General features: G+C 41.9%; 1 protein-coding gene across 2 annotated transcripts in view; it reads left to right on the top strand.

The window, feature by feature from the left end:
* Window positions 1–18,576, top strand: part of Tenm2 (teneurin transmembrane protein 2) — a 670,345-nt gene that overhangs the window by 290,485 nt on the left and 361,284 nt on the right. Inside the window, exon 2 of one of the 2 annotated variants that reach the window (XM_055604662.1) lies at window positions 12,554–12,763. The exons of the other annotated variant lie outside the window; for it this stretch is intronic. Coding sequence (XP_055460637.1) covers window positions 12,554–12,763 — 210 coding nt within the window. The remainder of the gene's footprint in view (window positions 1–12,553; window positions 12,764–18,576) is intronic. 2 annotated transcript variants of the gene reach the window in all.

Here is an 18,576-nt window from a genome sequence, read left to right as displayed (position 1 = left end):
GTTGAATTCACTGGAGCTCAGAAAACTTTGCGTTTATCTCCTGTCTGCATAATATATTCCTCTGTGCACTGAGAAAACATGCCTCTTATGTTATCTAATTGTTTCCTGACACATTTAGCAACATTTCACACTCTTTAAAGTGACATTAACATTGCTGACAGTGGAGGTACTTTCATTAGACGGGCTTGAGTTGTAGCCAGTATGCACTGCAGGTCTTCAAACAGGCTTGTAAAAGGCAAGGAAGGCATTCTTTATGAAAATAGCTCCTCCACTAGCACCGCCTGTGGGTGCATACTAATTCTGCTGACACTGGTCAGTTTAGGGTATGTATATACATACACTCGCTCACTCACACACACTCACACAAATCCTTGTGAGCTGATATAAGACACTATGATCCGGTGACCTCTTCGTGGAAAGTCTGCAAAAGCCCTTTCTGGTTACATCTTTCGACCACAACTAACCAGTGTGCTACCTCAGATACGAGCCAGTTGGTTCACACGCAAGCTAGAGGCTGAGTAACTGAGCAGCTGATGCACAGTGAGGCCAGCCATGTGCCCCCAGCCGTTACAGTCACTCTCTTCTTCTTCTTCCTTACACCTTCCCCCTGTCACTTAAGGTTGCCTTTTAAACATTTTTTTAGGCCTCCAAGCTGTCTGCATTGATACGCAGTATTCCCAGAGAGCATCCTTAGTGAGCCTTTGCAGTTAAGGCCCACACAGAACCACAGGAAGAGAAATTTGAAGCTTCTTTCTGAGGTTCTTAGAAAAAAAAAAAAAAGCCAGGATTAGAGGAGATGAGAAAAATACAATCCGGATTCTATGTGTCTGCCAGGACACAAACTCTCATTTAAGGCTGGCCTAATTATTGATTCCTATGGGTTCGAGTTTATCACATCTATTCCTATGATGAACAGCATGACCAAATCAAAATGGGGGAGGAAAAGGTTTATTTGTCTTACGTGTCCTGATCACAGTCCATCATGAAGGGAAGTCAAGGCAGGGCCTGAAGCAGGGGCCATGGAGGAGCACTGTCTCTTGGCTTATTCTCTGTGGTTTGTTCAACCTGTTCTCTTCTACAACTCAGGACTCTCTGCCTATGGGTTATGCCACCCATAGTGGACTGAGTCTCCCCCTGTAACAATTATTAATTTAAAAAATACCCCCCACAGACTTGCCTACTGGTTGGTCTGACAGAGAGATTTTCTAAATTGATGCCCCTTCTTCCCAGATTACCCAAGCTGTGTCAAGTTGCTTAGGGGGAAAAAAAGCCAAATATCATACCATTCTTGTTAGGTAAACAAAATACTATTTAAAGTTTATGGAATTTAAAGCTAAGAGGAGAACTCACTGAAGACCATTAAGTCACCTCCACACTGCTAGACTATCCAGTCAGACATCCTGCCTTAGCCTACATGAAAATTATGTCTCTTTTCTCTCTGCATCTCTATCATTGAAGGACACCATGTAGCCATTATCATCTTAGTTTGCTCATTATTTACTGTGTGATATTTTTCATATCCCTAGCTCTGTACAAGCCTCAGCTTCACTCCTATAAAATAGGGATCATAACAGCACCTGCCACATAGTATTGATAAAGAGGATTATATAAGTTCTCAACCATGAAATGTACTGTGTATTGCCTAGCATTCTGTCAGTACTCAATATTCAAGTACCATGAATGAATGGTAATCTCCTCCACTGTGGAATGGACCACATGTGGCTGAGACTCTTCAGTCTCTATCTTGGAGAGATTTTTTTTTAACCTGAGTATTGGTAGGTATATTCTCAAAGCATCTAATCTTTACCATCTTATTAAGGACCATCCAACAAGGAATAAGCAGACTGTGTGAATGTTGGCAGCAACGAGATGAAATAGTTCATGTATCTGCTGCCCAGAGCTCATGTTTTATCTTTGCTGTCCCTAAAGCACATAGCAAAACACAGACATACGGGTGAGAACTGTTTGCTATCTGCAGACAAAGCCTTGGAAAAGGAATGCATCCAATAATGGGAGTGAAAGCCATTACCATTTGTAGAGCACTTTAACATTTGCAGTGTACTTTTATATATGTTATGATTTAATCCTCAAAGGGTCCTGAAGGGGAAGTACTACATCTATCTCCTTCCCTTTATGCATGATAATAATACTTACCATTTACTTCAGAAAGTTCACATAAATGTCTCAGTTAATCCTTATAATAACTAGTGAAGAATGTTTACACACATTTTGTTTATCAACAGTTGAACATAAAAAAAAAGATAGGGGACTTATCCAAAGTCACCCAGTAAGTCAATGAGAAACTGAGATTTGAACTTTAGTGAGGGTCCAGTACAAATTATATTATCATACCAGCAATTGGCACTTCATGCCAATCTTTTAATAAATATTCATTAAATCCCATCCTCGTTTCCTCTGAATGGTGCTGTGAGCCCTGGAGTCTGAATATCTGAGTTCAAATTCTTCCTCCCTCCCTTTCAACTTATGACCTCCTGTAGCTGATCTACCTTATCCTTAAAATGGAATGATATTGCCTACCCTGAAAGATTAAATATAAGAATATTTATAAAGAGCTGAGAAATGATGCCTTGTGTATCAGGAGAGCTTAATTGATCTTGCAAATTGCCAGCATTGTTTTCACATTCAAATTTCACCTGAAGCCACAGGAAGATGACATAAAAGTGAATGATACATTAAGGTAGGTTGTGAAAGATGTCCAGTGACCAAGCTTTTGGGAATTGAGCTTCATCATGGACATAGGGATAGTTAAGTCTTTCTGAGGAACTCTTCCTCCCACTAACTGCCTTGACAGTGATAATGTTGAATTGCTTCAGGCAGGTCAGGGATAATGCTCAGTGTGTCCCTTGTCTTCTCCATGTTGTTGAGACAGTCTGCTTAGAAGGTGACTGCAACAGCCATATGAGGTAGTGGCTTGAGGTTCTAAGCCACTCGGTTTTAAATAAGCAACTTTTATTTAAAACCAGAGTCAACGCTGTTACTGCCATGCCCACAGTATTGTAATAAATAAACTTCCTTCTTTTTAAGTGCCTAAAACCAAAGACAAATAGCTACGGTATCCAACAGTGAAGTCAGTGCCAAGAACATAGACATAAATCCGTTAAGGTTTTGAGGAATGAAGTGTTATAATTGAGCAATCACGGTGTGATTTACTGTGGACAGCTTTAGCCTGGGCACTAGGATACAAAAAGCATCGTCCACTGTCTCTGTTCAGCGTCACTCATGGTCTCATTAAAGACCAGGCATTGGGAGGATAAATAAGCTAATGTGTTGCAAGAACAATAATAGAAGTATCCGGAAAAAAGGAAGCCCATGATCAGAGTCTCTAAAGAAGTTTTTGGGTGGATATGGAGGCCACTGATGAGAAGAAAGGTGTTGTATGAATAGGGAGGAACAGAAGGAAGGATATAGACGATTCCTTAATGCCTTGCTTTGGGTAGGACGTAAGTAATGAGTGAGCTCTGTGCAAGCATTTGAACGAGGAGGCCTGAGAGGGCTCAGTGAGAAAAGGTTCTTGCTGTCAAGCCTGATGACCTGAGTTCACCCCCTGGGACCCACATGATGGAAGGAGAGAACTTACTCTTAAAAGTTGTCCTCTGCCTGCCACAGACAACTTCCACATGCATGTGCCTCCCGTGTGACACACACACACACACACACACACACACACACACACAATTAATTAATTAATTATGAAATAGAACAGTGCTGCTTAAGTGATGAGTAGTCTTGGGAAAATTAAGATGTGCAGCCTGTGCAAGCTTATGCACCCAGAGGTAGATTGGTTTTTGTATGGAGAGACCAAAGGGAGAGATGCCAGTAACAGGAAATCCAGAACCATAATACATTAGACATCTTTCTGATTCTGCAACCAATGCCTGATACCGTCACCTTATAAAGAGAAGCTGTTTGCTTTGTCTTACAGTCTGTAAGGTTTCTGTCTATCCTTGCATTCCCTCTCTTATTTGGGCCTGTGCTAAGGCAGCATGACATGATTAGAGTCCAGGATGGAGCTAAACTCTCATGGGAGTAAATCCAAGTGCCACAATATTCTACACGGGCACACCCCAGTGACCCAAAAGCCTCCTAGTAGGCCCCACCCTTCAGCTAATCCAGCCTCTCTCAATAATTCCACATCAAGGGCCAAGGTTTTGTTATATGGGCCTTTGGTGGGACATTTAAGATCCAATTCATAGCACGCTGTCTATACTGTACTGTTCGGTATGGTGGGCACCGGCCCTGGGAACTACTTAAATATGTCAGTTAGCATGTCTAGTTCCTAGTCATGCTAGCCTCACGTGAAGTGTCCAGTGGCTCTATGTAGACAAGGCAGATGCCCATCCTCACAGAACATTCTGTCAAGTGGCACTACATATCAACAAATTATACTTCTGCTGCATTCTTGAGATGCGAAGGAAGTCGCAGATAGATTTTAAGGGCAGGAATTGTTTGAGGAGCTGGAAAGGTAGCTCAGCAGTAAAGAGCAGTTGGAGTTCTTGCTAAAGATCTGAGTTCAGTTCCCAGCATGTACATGGGGCAGCTCACAACATCCCAGGAGATATGGAGCCCCTTTCTGTCCTGCACAGGTACTTACACACACACACACACACACACACACACACACACACACACACACACACGATAATCTTCAAGAATTCATTTAAAAGGAAGTGTGTGTCGATCCATAACATGTTAATAAAAAGTATTGTCCCTGCCTCTAGGAAATATTTGTATCCTCGCAAGAGCCAGCTGCGAGGATTCATTGCGCTTTACCTCATGCATATGAAAGACGTGGCATACTGCAGAAAGAATTCCAGAAAGCCATTTTGAAAGTGAACTCTAACCTCTGTCTATAACCTGATCTGAATCTTACAGCTCCTAAAGTGCAGAGCTGCTTGGGAGGTGTGATGTATAAACACACAGCCTGGTGAGATATAGTGGCAACACCAAAGTGCACACAGCCCCAGACTGTGAAGGCAGCTCATGCTGGCGCCCCCTCGTGAGGCCTTTAACTGGGGCCAGTCCAAAGGCAGGCCATCCTTCCAATAAATTACATACAATAGCTCGTGTGCAACCGGGAGGGTTTTTACCAGAACCACCTTTTGAAAAGAATTTGTTTTCAAGAAAATGCTTAACCAGGCTTTGGTGAGCTCAGTGAAGTGTGAGCGAAGCAAGCAATTAGGTCTTGCACTGTAAAAAAATAAAAAATAAATAAAAACTTTCCACGGGGTGATACAGAATAGAGCAAACCCTGTTTGGAAAGTACCACCTCACTGAGACCTAGGAGGCCAGAATCAAAATTCCTTGGGTGAGGGCAGAGAACCTAGAGTTGTGCTCTAGCACTCTCCCTGAGGCTCCTGCTCAGTCGAAGCAGTTAATTCTCTCATGACATGCAGGGCTTGCCCGGCTCCCAGAGACGGTATATGCCCCTCGGTGACTAATTAAACTTACTCCAGGCAAATGTTACCTTTCTCAAACATGCACACGCTCCCATGTTTAATTCCCACCAATACCACAAATTGATTTGTTTGGTGTTTACATGAGGGCAACGGAAAGTTTTTCGCTCCTCATACGTGTCTCCGCCTTTTTGGTTTGGAATCAAACATTGGGGCTTGTGTGTGCTAGGTAAGTTCTATTCCCCTGAGCCACACCTCACAGATCTGTCCAATACTAATCAACTAAAACAAAACAAAACAAAACAAAACAAAACAATGGGGCTGATACAGTACTGACTAGAACCACATTCCGTATTCTGACCCAAGCCATTACACGTGTGACTGCAGCATTTCTCAGCCTCAGCACCATTGCTGAAAATGCTTAACTGGGCTTTGCATGAGAGGATGGGCCATTCCTTCTCACAAGGGACTGTCCTGGGACTTGTAAGATGCTTAGTGGTGTCCCTGACCTCTGCCCATTAGATGCTAACAGTGTCCATTCTCCAGCCACTACTGCCATAAGCAAATACCTTGGGATGTCATCACATTGCCCCTGTGGAGCGGCAACAGTCCTCCAGAGGAGAATAAGGAATGTAGCGTGAGATAGGTACTAAATATTTGCAACCAGAGAGATACATTTGTGTAAGTATATAATATAATTGATGTAAAATTTAAAAATATATAATGAAAGTCTATCCTATATATTAATTTTGAGATGCTCCACTTATCAGATACCATTTTTTTTTGCATTCTGCTTTTATGATTTGAATACTGCCTATTCAAATAGCTATGTTCTGAAGATCATTTGTGTACTAGGGAGGCTGATGCAAGAAAATCTTAAATTCAAGGTCAGTCTGGACTACACCATGATACCGTGGCGGGAGGACATTATTATCTTTGTCCTTTAAACAAACATTTAAGCTGTAGGCAAGGAATTCGGCACCTGAAATCAAGGTGTATGCAAGTGTTGATGTTGGTTGGAAGATACTTTGAGTGTCTCTCTGGTGCTGAGCACAGTGGGATTGCAATCTACCTGCCTGATTGGTAAGAGATGGACAGCCATCTGCTCCTTCTCTTCCACCCTCTTTGACACCTACAGCATTCTTAGATTAGTTACCTCCCATGAGAAAAAAACTTTCTCTGGTGCCCTATGTTCCATTTCTTGTATTGAACAGGAAGGGACCCAGACTAAAGAACACACACATTTTTTTTTCTCTTTCTAGTTCTACCAAGTGACCGTGTGGCATTGACCATGTCATTTCCCCTCTGGGCCTTGATGACAAGTTTCCAGGTGGTTGATTTTTCTTCTAAGTGCCAACAACAAACTCAAAGTTGGGTAAAAGGAGGAACAAAAGAAGCTAGCATGGAGAATAAATGGATTCGTATATCGAAATGTTTGGAGGCAGGAGTGTTTCAGGATTGGCTAAATCCAGATGTTCTACCAACATAACCAGTAATGTTTTCTTCAGCTTTTCATGTCCCAGTCATCTTTCATTGACTCCATTCACAAACAGTATCCTTCCAGGGTGGAGAGATGCCTCCAGTCATGCTGAAGGTCACAATCTCCTAGATTCAACCGCAGTCTCCTATGGAAAAGGAAGGTGACTTGATGACATCTAAATAGGTAGCAGGAATTGGAAGCCATCATTAAGGAAACTTTAATGCTGTTTAAAAACTCTAGCAAACTGTTTTGCTTGTATCAAAAATAGGCCTTCAACTTTAACAGAGAACAGTGTTTTTATTAAGTCCTTAAAGTTATGGTGTCACTGGGGATATTCAGGTTTTGGTTCCAGAATGTCTTTCACCCTTCCAAATCACAGATTCTGTGTCAGTCATCACCATGACTGTTTGCAGGAGCCTGGTTTTCACCTACGGTTAGTTTCCTCCTTTGGGATAAATTCCATGGCCAGCACTCTTCTCTGAGGTAGACAATAGTAGAATGAACCATTCAAGGCTTGAGGTCAGACTATTTGGGTTCAAACCATAACTATGCACTTGTGAATGGGCAATATTTGGTCTCAGCTTCCTTTACCTGTGAATGGGAAAGAGATTAACATATAATTAGTTCCTAAATTTTGTGAGTGTTAAAAGAGAAAGTGTGTGTGAAATATTTAGTTCAGTTCTTAGCATAAGCCAAGATCACACAGGATGCGGAATTGGTAAGGAGTGTGGTGGTTAATTCCATTGTCAAATTGAAGAGCTCTAGAATTGCCTTGGAGACAAGGCTCCAGGTGTGCTTTGTGAGGCCCTTTCTAGTTCTGGTACTTGAGGTGGCAAGACCTCCCTATTATGGATAGTAGTGTCCAGGAGCGAGGCAGTTCTTGCTCTCTGCCTCCAGACTGTCTCAAGTTCCTGCTGTCATGACTTTCCCATCCTTTGAACTAAAAGAACATATAAACCCTTCCCTCCTTAAGTGGCTTTCATTAGATATTTTGTCATAGCAACATGACAAAAGACCATCAGAGCGAACGGTCAGATTTATATTTGTATGCCTTTGTTCCTGGTTTTGTTTTGTTTTGTTTTGTTTGTTTTTTTCTGTGTCTTAAACATGTCTGTGCTCCACCAAATATCCGGACACCCCATCACTACATAAATCAATTACGTATTGCCTACACAGAACAGTTTAATATCAGTTCACCATTAATCTTTCCAATGAAAAAGAACAAGCTGTTTTAAGTGGGTTTGGGATTTGCTCTCTAGCACACCCCCTGTCATAAATTAGTGAATATATTAAAAATGGCCGAGCAGAGCATCAATTTCATGGTCACTATTTATTGTTTGGGGAGGATGAGAAAGAACTGCAGCCTTTTGAACTTGTTGGACAAAGACTCAATCTAAATCTGTATGAGCAGCAAAATGACACCGTAATGGACACAATGGGAGTTGGAGCAATATTCTACCACCACAGATGGTGTATGATGAAGTTTTCAGGGATGACTGCAGTGGGTGAAGACCGAGAGCCTGGAGCATGGATGGCAAATAAGCCCTGTACATCTGCTACCTCTCCTCATCCATGTCTATGAGTTTTCTAATTGATGATGTCACTCTCTTCCCACTGGAAGATAGGGTATACCAGAATCCTTCCCCACATGGCATTTTAACAGCCAGGACCCATCTATCAGACATTGCATGGAATCACTTAGTCTGGCTATAACAGAATTTTTACAAGTGGAAAACAGCACAAAAATCCTACTTGTCTGAAAACAGTTATAGTAAAAACTAAATTAGTCTCAATGCTTAAGGTCACAGGGGATCCAGCCATGCAGATGATCAGAGTTTGATTTACATGGGGAGCTTGGAAGATCCCCTGGGCACATACACATGTGCAAGATCACAGGAGTTTAATAAATGACATATTGCATGTACCTCTTTGCTTTGTAACAATCAGCTCAGTGTAGCATTCTGCACATTTGCTGGAGACTTTATGCTCATTTAAAAAGAAACTGGAGAAACGGTTGGGAATGAAGAGTTTCTGCCATACGTAACCTGGGAGTCAAGCTGGAGCATGTCACCTGGTTAGCTGCCCAACCATACTAAGGCTTTCCATAAGAAGACGAAGTCCACAAAGGGAGCCGAGTAAGTTCCAGCTTTCTCCCCTGTGCTCTGGAACCTGGTTGCATGTACACAGATGGTCTCTGTCAGTTGGAATATTCAGGGGCAATATGCAGCCCAAGTGAACAAACTTAGCAAATGACCTAACAAATAGAGAACAGCACAAGTGTTTGACTCGGGGCAGATCTAGTGATTCTGAAATTTCCCAAGTAGTAAAAGCTACCAGCAAGCAGAATGGAATGAGCCGTCAAAGCAGAATCAAGGAATTAAGAGGAGTGGGGTGCTAAGAGGAGCCATACAATGCTATGAAGCACAGTCATGGTACATGAAGCAACCCCAACACTCTCCCCATGTCGTGACTCTTCTTTCATTCTCAGTATTTGTGTGTATTTTTTTTAAAGCTCTGTTCAGTGTTTGTGTATATTTTTAAAAAGGTCTGTTGTCTGTACTATGTGAAATGAATTCATGCTGAACCAAATTCCCAGAAGTTCGTGTAAAGAATGATTTCACAGCAACCATCCTATCAAGGCTCCTGGAAAATTGCACTTGAACCTTAGTTCCACCTCAGTCACTCAAAGGAATTTTTAAAAAATTGGCTTCCAGCCATCCTTGCTCTTCAACATCCAGTTTCAGCTATGCCTCAGTAGCACACACGCTAAAGCCTATTGATTGCGACTTAAAAATCTCTCCTTACCTGAGCCCTGCTGCTAAGTGGACGTCAGCACTGAGCTACAGGGCCTGGTCAGGGTCTGTCTGCAGTCAGAAGCCTTGAAGAAGGGTGGAGGGCAACCTCCCTATAAACTTCGGAGCAAAATGACAGTGACGTCTTTGGACTCAGTTGGATAATTGCTATGTGTGGTTTTCAAACGTGTGTCCTGCTTGACATGTGAAGGATATCTCGGGATTGGAAGGAGGCACCATGGAAGTATCTCTGGCATAAAATTTCTTACCCTTTATGTAACATCATCATTACTACTTATTATTATCATTATGTATTGTTACTATTTTCATTACAATATTGCCATGCTCTCTGGGCAGGCAGCATGAGTAGATGCAGGGTGGATTTGGGAAAGACAAGCCCAAGTTTAAGCCCCACCCTTGACATTTTCTTACTGTTAAACTGACCCTTTTGATTTCCTCTTTCTCGCCTATGACATGGGAATATTCCGTTCTCACATATATGGGGCTATGCGGTCATTCTAATAGAAGAGGTTGCTTGAGGATTAAGCGAGATGATGCAAGCAGACAGGTCAGCGCAGGGAGTGGCAGTTAGATACTCGGCAGTCAGCAATAACGGTTACAGTGGTGGCAGCCATAGCTTCGTTGTTGCAAGGTCTATGGGAGAACTATTGATTAAATGCTAGCATTGATCCTGAGAAAACTCCATAGCACTCAGTCCAGAGCACCTGGCAAAAATGTTATGTCTCACACTGCTCTCCAACAGCCACGAATGTACTGGATGCTTCAAAGCAAACTCCATTTACCTGTCGACACAGTGAAGAGGGTTCATTGTCACTTCAGTTGTATTATTGGGCAAGAAACTTCAGATTGAAACTTTAGGGCTTGAGAGATGCTTCAGTGGCAGAGAGGAGCCAGGTTCGGTTCCCAACACCTACATTGGATGCAGGATATCTTACACCCTCTTCTGGCTTCTATGGTGCCTGCACACACATGCAGAAACGTACTTGGAGGTATATGATGTCTTAAATCTAAAAATCATTTAAACTTTAAGGGTATCGTACATCCCTAACTAGTGTCACTTCTGTCCCTCCAAACGGCATCATGCTAAGAGTGGTTTGATGCCCCATCACCACTGTTCATTTCTATTCTCTCCCAAAAGAGTCACATGCATTTTCTTCAGAGACTGGTTCAAGATTCCACCGTTTCACTTTTTACCCCAACCCCTGCCAAATATTTCCTTCCTCTGCCTCTATACTATCCTAAATATAGTGCATTCTACACCCAGATTTTTATCATCAGAACCACTCTGGCTCCTCACTACAGGAGAGCTCTGAAGGCTGGATGGCGGAATCCTTAGGCTTCAGAAAGTCACACATGCATTTGTTGAACCCAAATCACCCATCTAGAGTACCATGTATTGTGCTTAATAATAACAACAATAATAATAAATCAGGAAATACATTTACAAAAGCAGCAGCAGGTGTTGGTATCTAGCAGAATGTCTGAAAATACCTCCATGTGTGTAGTTCTTCAGGAACGTACACTTCTTCAGGCATAGACACTTTCCAAACCAGAGTATTCTTTTTAATTGCATGTTTCCCTCCACATCCCAGCTTCCTGGCTACTTTTCATTAGTTTCCTCATGAACAGGCAAGACAGGCAACAATTACAATGACTCTGGTACAAGGGCACAGTTGGTGAATGTTCATGCAGAACATTGCTCAGAAGTTGGCGTCAGGAGCCTGCTGCTGTGAGGAAGAGATGTGAAAGGGACCCTCTCTGCCCAAGGGCAGCTCCACTCTACCAGTTTGACTGCTGTTCTTTAGGGCATGGGGTAGCCATATTTTGCCTCATAGGTAGGAATTCCGCCATTATGTTCAAATAAACCACATGATAACGATAGATGATCAACTCACTGGCATGGAAATATGGTCCACCTGTTCTCACCTTCTACCCCAAGATAAAGGATCTGATCTTAACGTAGCCTCTTTATTTGTTCACTGGGGATACAATTGTGAGTAAGAGGTAATAATAAGGTCTATGAGGAAATTTATAAATAGGCCGCCAGGCTGGAAAAAGTAGTTATTGTTTCAAGCAGGCAAATGTGGAGAGCTTTACTGAGGAGAAGCAAAAGTCCTGAGAATATTATCCATGTGGTAGAAGCAGGGGAAAGTGTCCATTAAGGTGGGAGTGAAAATCTATGTAAAGAGGAGTGGTTTGTCATGCTCACGTAAAGGATATAAGAATGCTCTGTTCACTGGAGAATAAGGGGCCAGGGCAGGCATGGAAAGGGTGCCCTCTGGGTAAGGAAGATAGGTGAGCAGCTATGAGCCAGAGAAGGTAGTACGTGCCCAGCATCATGGGGAATTTAAGACTTCGTTTTTCATACAATGGAAAACCATCAGAAGGTGCAAAGATGACAAGACCTGATTTCTACCTATGAAATACCGTCTCAACTACTATGGAGAAGAGATGAAGTCAGGGTAGAGTTGGTGGATAATTTCTCAAGAGTAGAAATATGGAGACCAGCAAAAACATGGTTTAGGGAGAAATGAGAAGGACTTAGGGTCATAGCAAAGGAGACAGAAAGAACTAGACTTTTCTGGACTGATTTCATTAAAATGGATGCCCTTTTCTGAATTATATTCATAAAGTATCACGTATCTTACAACATGTGGCATACATCTGGGCTGGTGTGGAAACATCAAAACTGGCCCTGAAAAGCACATCTGGAGCACTGAATTAAAAAAATTATATACATATATATATATATATATCTGTATTGTGAGCTGGTTTCAATGTAACTTTCCTAGAATGCTCTCATGACACTCATTGCTGACCTTTGACCCCTCTGTCCTCTTTCCCAGGTCGTCCCATTCCACCTACATCCTCGTCTAGCCTCCTCCCATCTGCTCAGCTGCCTAGTTCCCATAATCCTCCACCAGTTAGCTGCCAGATGCCATTGCTAGACAGCAACACCTCCCATCAGATCATGGACACCAACCCTGATGAGGAATTCTCCCCCAATTCATACCTGCTCAGAGCATGCTCAGGGCCCCAGCAAGCCTCCGGCAGTGGTAAGGAAACTCTGTGGTGTCTTACTGTGTGGTGTTTTGTGCTTGACATTCGTGAGTCTCCAGCAAAATGACAACTATTGAAACAAAGGCTGGGAGACAGCGGTGTGGGAAGCATCAAGGTGAAACGCATTTGTCATTTTTGTGGCACGGTTAGTTGTAAGATACGGCTGTTGAAGGTCACAGCCGTTGGAGAGGTTTTGTTGATCATAACAGGCTCTGGGCCTCCTTCGGCGGGAGGGATTTGCCTGTGGCTACATGGGAGCGCACGCAGGGCTCAAAGGTGAAGTGTGGGGAGAAGCTGGAATATTGAATTCTGTGTTACTGTGATTCTGGTCATAGTCAAGTGACCCTGTTCATCCTCGCATGCCCCATCGGTGTGCCTCCCAGTCCCCCTGGTTTTCATCATTGGCTTCTGACTTCTCCTTCCTTGCTTGTTTTATATGGTTTTGCGATTAAAATGTGTTCCCTTGACATGAATACTGAATTATCGTGCCAAGACTGAAGTGTTTGGGGTATGACCTCTCTATGACCCTCTGCTTGTGCCACATCGCTTGAATTTAACGAGCTGATTGTGAGGCACTGTGATCAACACAGCTTCTAAATTCAGAGTTCTTCTTTGGGTTTTTATGTTCACAGAACAGAAGCGCTGAACACTGGGTTCTGCTTCACTTTTGAAGATTTTGTGTCTCGACTCCCACTCTCTGAGTCTTAGATAGAACTGACCCCAAGCACAACAATAATCGGGCCTCATTTTGAATCCATCAACTGGTAGACTGTTCACCTAAACATATAAATGCAGAAGAGGGCGCATTTATGAGTAGAGATTCAGTATCCGTGCCGAGGGGAGGCCATGGCACTAATTAGCTGCTCTTGACCCAAAGCTTTGGCAATGCCTCCTGAGTTAGCCCCTCATGATGTTCATTAACATAGATCATCAAAAGCAATAGAGAGATTTTCATCCCAAAAATGCTCCCTGCAAAGAGTGCTGTAGCTCTATCCATGAATATAAGCTACCACTGGTCTCAACCTCTGCAATTATAGAGGACCTCCTAAATATATTAGGATGATTCATTCAGCAAATGGACCGATATAGACTGTTACTTATGATGGCCCATGCCCTTCTTCAAAGCCAGACCCGATATATTTAGCAAACTCATATTCTTTTTTTTTAAATTATCTAATCAAATATCTCATCAAATGAGCAATCCATTGTTGATATTATGAAGGCCTTTAATCTACCATAAATCTTTATTAGAACTCATCAGAGCTTCTAGTTTGAGAGAAATGTGATTATGGCACTCTTAAAATGACATTACATCATCGGGGTGATTGGTTTATCATTTGGAGAAGAGACATCAATCATAACTAACATAACCACACAGTAAATGAATTCAACCTTTCTACCGTGGAACAATGACACCGTAATTGCTCAAAATCAGGCTTAAAATGAAATCGGAAAATGCTCTTTCTTCAAATATGATGTTAACTTAATGGAATATATTATGAAAAATCATGTTTGAGGAAATTCTATATAATTAAAAATATGTGGAAATATATTCCCTTTTTTCTTTCATCAGAACCTGATTTTAGCTACAACGCTATTTTTTCTTTTTCTTTTTTTTCTTTTTTTGTGGCAGAGATTATGTTGCATTTAATTGAACTACCCTCGCTTGTGTTTTGCTACTTTTTATTTCATACTATGTAATCGTGATGAATATTGTATTATGAAGGACAAGAGGCTTTTGAAATGATGTGCACCTGCTGATAGCTTTTGAAAAACAGACAATTATTAAAGAGAAAATGAGCTTTCAGAAACGACATCCTTTTATGCATGTATGGATACCCAAGCAAAGATGACTTCCATAAGCGAGGTCAGCTCTTATCTCTGGGCCATCCAGAATGTTTTCTTAGTGAAAGCACGCAGGGCGATTTCTTTCCTTTTGGACGAGGGTGTGTATCAGCTTGTTGGTTGTCAATAGAGGATTTTTGTTGGCTTTGTATAGAAATCAAGAGCTCATCATTTGGGTGGGCAGAACAGATCTATGTGTTTAGAGCCAAACGTATTCAATTTTTTTTTTTTTTCATCAGTTACACCAGTTTGTTCAGCTCGCTTAAAAAACTGATAGTGATTTTAGCTTCACGGAGAGGAGAGAATGCCACAGAAAGCGTGAAGGTCCATTTTCATACCAAACAAGAGCCACGCTCACAGGATTTCTCCAGCAGAGGGGTGAATTGAATAGTCGCCTTGTTTCCAGCAGCCTCTTACCAGAGGGTGCACTGAAGCTCAGGCAAGCAGGTAGTCATTCGATGTTCATCACCCCGGCTCAGCTCAAATGAGAGCATGCCCAGCTGGGGGAAGTGTGTGCACTTGCATGTGTATATATTTCTGTGGAATGGATTTGGGGTCCAGGGCAAATTGGGGCTTCTATCAAGATCTGAATGCAGTTGCCATGAATTTAAATTTGACATAAAGGATTGAAAATGGAGTTTGACACCAAAGATGCAGAGTGCAGAGCGGTGCCTGAGTGTTTTCAATTGAGTTTGATGAAAGGGGCTGAATTTGTCAGGTGTTGTCAGCACCAGCCCGGGGCCCCTGTGTTTGGGTGTGTTAAGTTTAACTGGTTAATCACATAAAATATTTTTAAGTTGGTCCCTTGGCAATGACACTGGAATCTTAAGATCACGTGGCACTTCAGACTTTGTTGTTGGTTGTTTTTTTTTTCCCCTTAGTTAAAATACCTTCCAACATACTCAGCCTGTTCACAAAAGGAAAACATTATTTTTGCTCTCCCCTTATTGTTTCAATGATTCGATACCATCAAAACCTGTCATTAGGAGAGTCACAGAACACATTTCATACCTACCACACTTCTGTTTTGAAGAGACTAACTGGACATAAAATACAGGAACTAAAATGGTTTTCAAGAGCATAAAAACCTCCTCGAAGCAACACCCAGGTTTCACCTTTATGCATCGACTGTCATTCCTCTCTAGCCTATAGTGCATTCTTTACTGCATGGTGCTAAAACCGCACCGCCTTTGCAACCAAGTTGCTCTAACCTTCCAACTATGCCAATCAAACAGATATACAGTAGAGTTGGAGAGACGGCTCCAGGACCAATACATTCAGCTCCTGAAGCATTTGCTTCCCCATAGCTGAGCTCGGACCTGGGGCTCACCCTGTCTTTTGACCTTCTGTCAGAGCAGGTTAGCACCAAAGCCATTTATAATAAATAGAGCAGTGTAAATTCAAATCCTATGAAATCACTCATCTGGGGGTTAAAAAAAAAAATCTGGAGCTGGGCAGCAGCAGAGTAGAGAGCTCCATATCTGGAAAAACATGGCTCCCTTTCAAATCACCAAATCAGCTTTGCACCTTGTTGACAGCATTGGAATAAGATATGCAGGCATTCCTCACGTGCTCATCCAAAAGAGTTGACAGACCTCTCTCCCCTAGAGAGAGTTGAGTCTTGAGTCTTTATGGAGGTTTGGAACACTCACCAGCAACATCACACTACACATTAGAAACGAAAGCAAGAGGTTCTGACAAGAACCTCCCAGAAAATCCTCAGCGGCAGAGATAAGCCATCCAAAGATGGAAGGGAGAGGTCTGCCTTTGCTCTGGGGCAAATGAGATATGCCCTAGCCCTTTCATAAAGCAGCAAGAGCTTAATTCATTCTAAGCAACAGCAGCATGGTACAGCCTGCAGATGTTGATCTACAAATGTACTTGCCTGCTTCTTTATGGCTTTTTAGTTTAAGGGTTGAAATACGTGTGCATGTCTGTTTACACACATGTAGAGGTCAGAGGTCAACCTCAGTTGTCATTCCTCAGGTACTCTCCAGGTTTTTGTTTGTTTACTTTTTTTGCATGTGATCTTTCACTGGCCTGGTGTTCACCAAGTAGGCTAGGCTGGTTGCACACTGAACCCCAGGGATCTATATGTTTCCACTCCCACAGTGTCAGGATTAAAGGCACGCATACAACCACAACTAACATTTTACATGGGTTCTGAGCATGGAACTCAGGACTTACGAATGCAAGACAAGTGTTATAAAGATTGAGCCACCTTCAAGCTCTTACCTAGCTATCATGATTGTCTTATTTACCTAGCATCAAAAAGAAAAAGAGTTCTCTCTTCCCTATACTTTCTTCCTTCCTGTTTTTCTTTCTTTCTCTTGAACTTCTCTCATAACAGTTATCTCTAAAATCTCTAAAACTGTAATTAGATGACACAGAATGTACAAGAAAGTCTTGGGGAAAAGCACTATGATTGTTCATACATATAAAATCTGTATTATTTAATACAGATGGAAGACTTGAGCCTGAGCTTCCTGGCAGCCAAAGCAAAAAGAAAAACAGATTACAAGGTATAATAACCAAGAGAGACAAGGAAAGCAGCAGCTTAAGGAAACAGTGTAGTTCTCACTACTATACCAGAAAAAGAATTTTCATAGGGAGGGTCCTGTGTACATCACAAATGATGAATGAATTCTCGGCAGTACCCACAAAACATATGCAATTTCCTCCTCAAATTTGCTGTAACCTCCATCTAGATGAGCTACACTGTACTTTCGGCTTAACATCGATGGTTTAAGTGCTCAAAGACTGCACATTCCAAGGGAAGAATTTGGCTTGATCCATGACAACCCCTAATTCTTCCCACAGACCTTGTGAACTGCAGATCTCATGGGTGACAGATGCACAGCGTCACTGCTCATTTGATGTTGGTATGTGAAGGAGCAGACTCTGCCAATGCAGAACAGCCTGAAACCTTGAAAGGAGATGATGACTGGTATATAAATTTGTCTTGATGGCACTATCCATTTATGACGAGGAAGGCACCCTACCAGGACAGTCTCATTCATGGGACCCTCCCATTATCAATGGAAAGAGTTGGGGATGGGTGAGAAGGCTACACACGACAGTAGATTTTTTTTTTAACTAGTCAAATTTTAGGACTAGTGAGATGGCTCAGTGGTAAAGAACACTAGGGCTGCTCTTTCAGAGGACACAGGTTCAGCTCCCAACACACACAAGATGGCTCATAACCATCTAGAACTCCAGTTCCAGAGGATCTGACGTCTTCTTCTGACCTCCAGAGGCACCAGGAATGAACATAGAACAGACACACACACACACACACACACACACACACACACACACATACGCGCAGGCAAAATACTTGTACATCTACTACAAATCTTTAAAACCATGATGAATGAAATATATCTTCTCCTTGTAAATCTATTTGGGGGGAGAAAGGTATCCTTAAAGTGTTGTGAATTTTCTTGTTTTTTCGCCCATTGAAGTTTAATTTCATTTAGGATTTCCTGAAAATGTTAGAGTAACAGTAATTTATATTAAGGATTAAAGTCTGATCAGGCTATCAGGTACTCCATATTCAGGTACTTTATATTGTATATCCCTCCTCCTCTTCCTCTTTATCCATCCTCTGCTTCTTATTTCTTCTCTTCCCCTCTCCTCCCATTCTGTCTCCCAAAGTCACTCTAGGGAATGACTGTTTGTCCCAACTATCATTTTCTTGCCTTCTTTTTTTTTTCTCTTAGCTTCATTCCATCCTTAGCTTCTCCACTGGGCCCTAGTAACAGATTCATAATTGATGTCTAATAAACATTTATTGAATGGATGAATGTCAGTTACAAACACATTCCTCTGATATATTTACTGCTTTTCATTGTATATGGTGGAGAACTTTATGGAAAGAAGACATCATAGAATATATTTATATGTTATGTACACATACATTTACATATACAGAAGACATTACATTTTCTCAATTTTTGCTTTT

Source organism: Psammomys obesus, unplaced genomic scaffold (assembly GCF_907164565.1).
Source record: "Psammomys obesus unplaced genomic scaffold, mPsaObe1.curated_primary_1811, whole genome shotgun sequence".
Lineage (NCBI taxonomy): Eukaryota > Metazoa > Chordata > Mammalia > Rodentia > Muridae > Psammomys > Psammomys obesus.
Note: the sequence above shows the minus strand (reverse complement) of the source record. Positions and strands in the feature narration are given on the sequence as shown.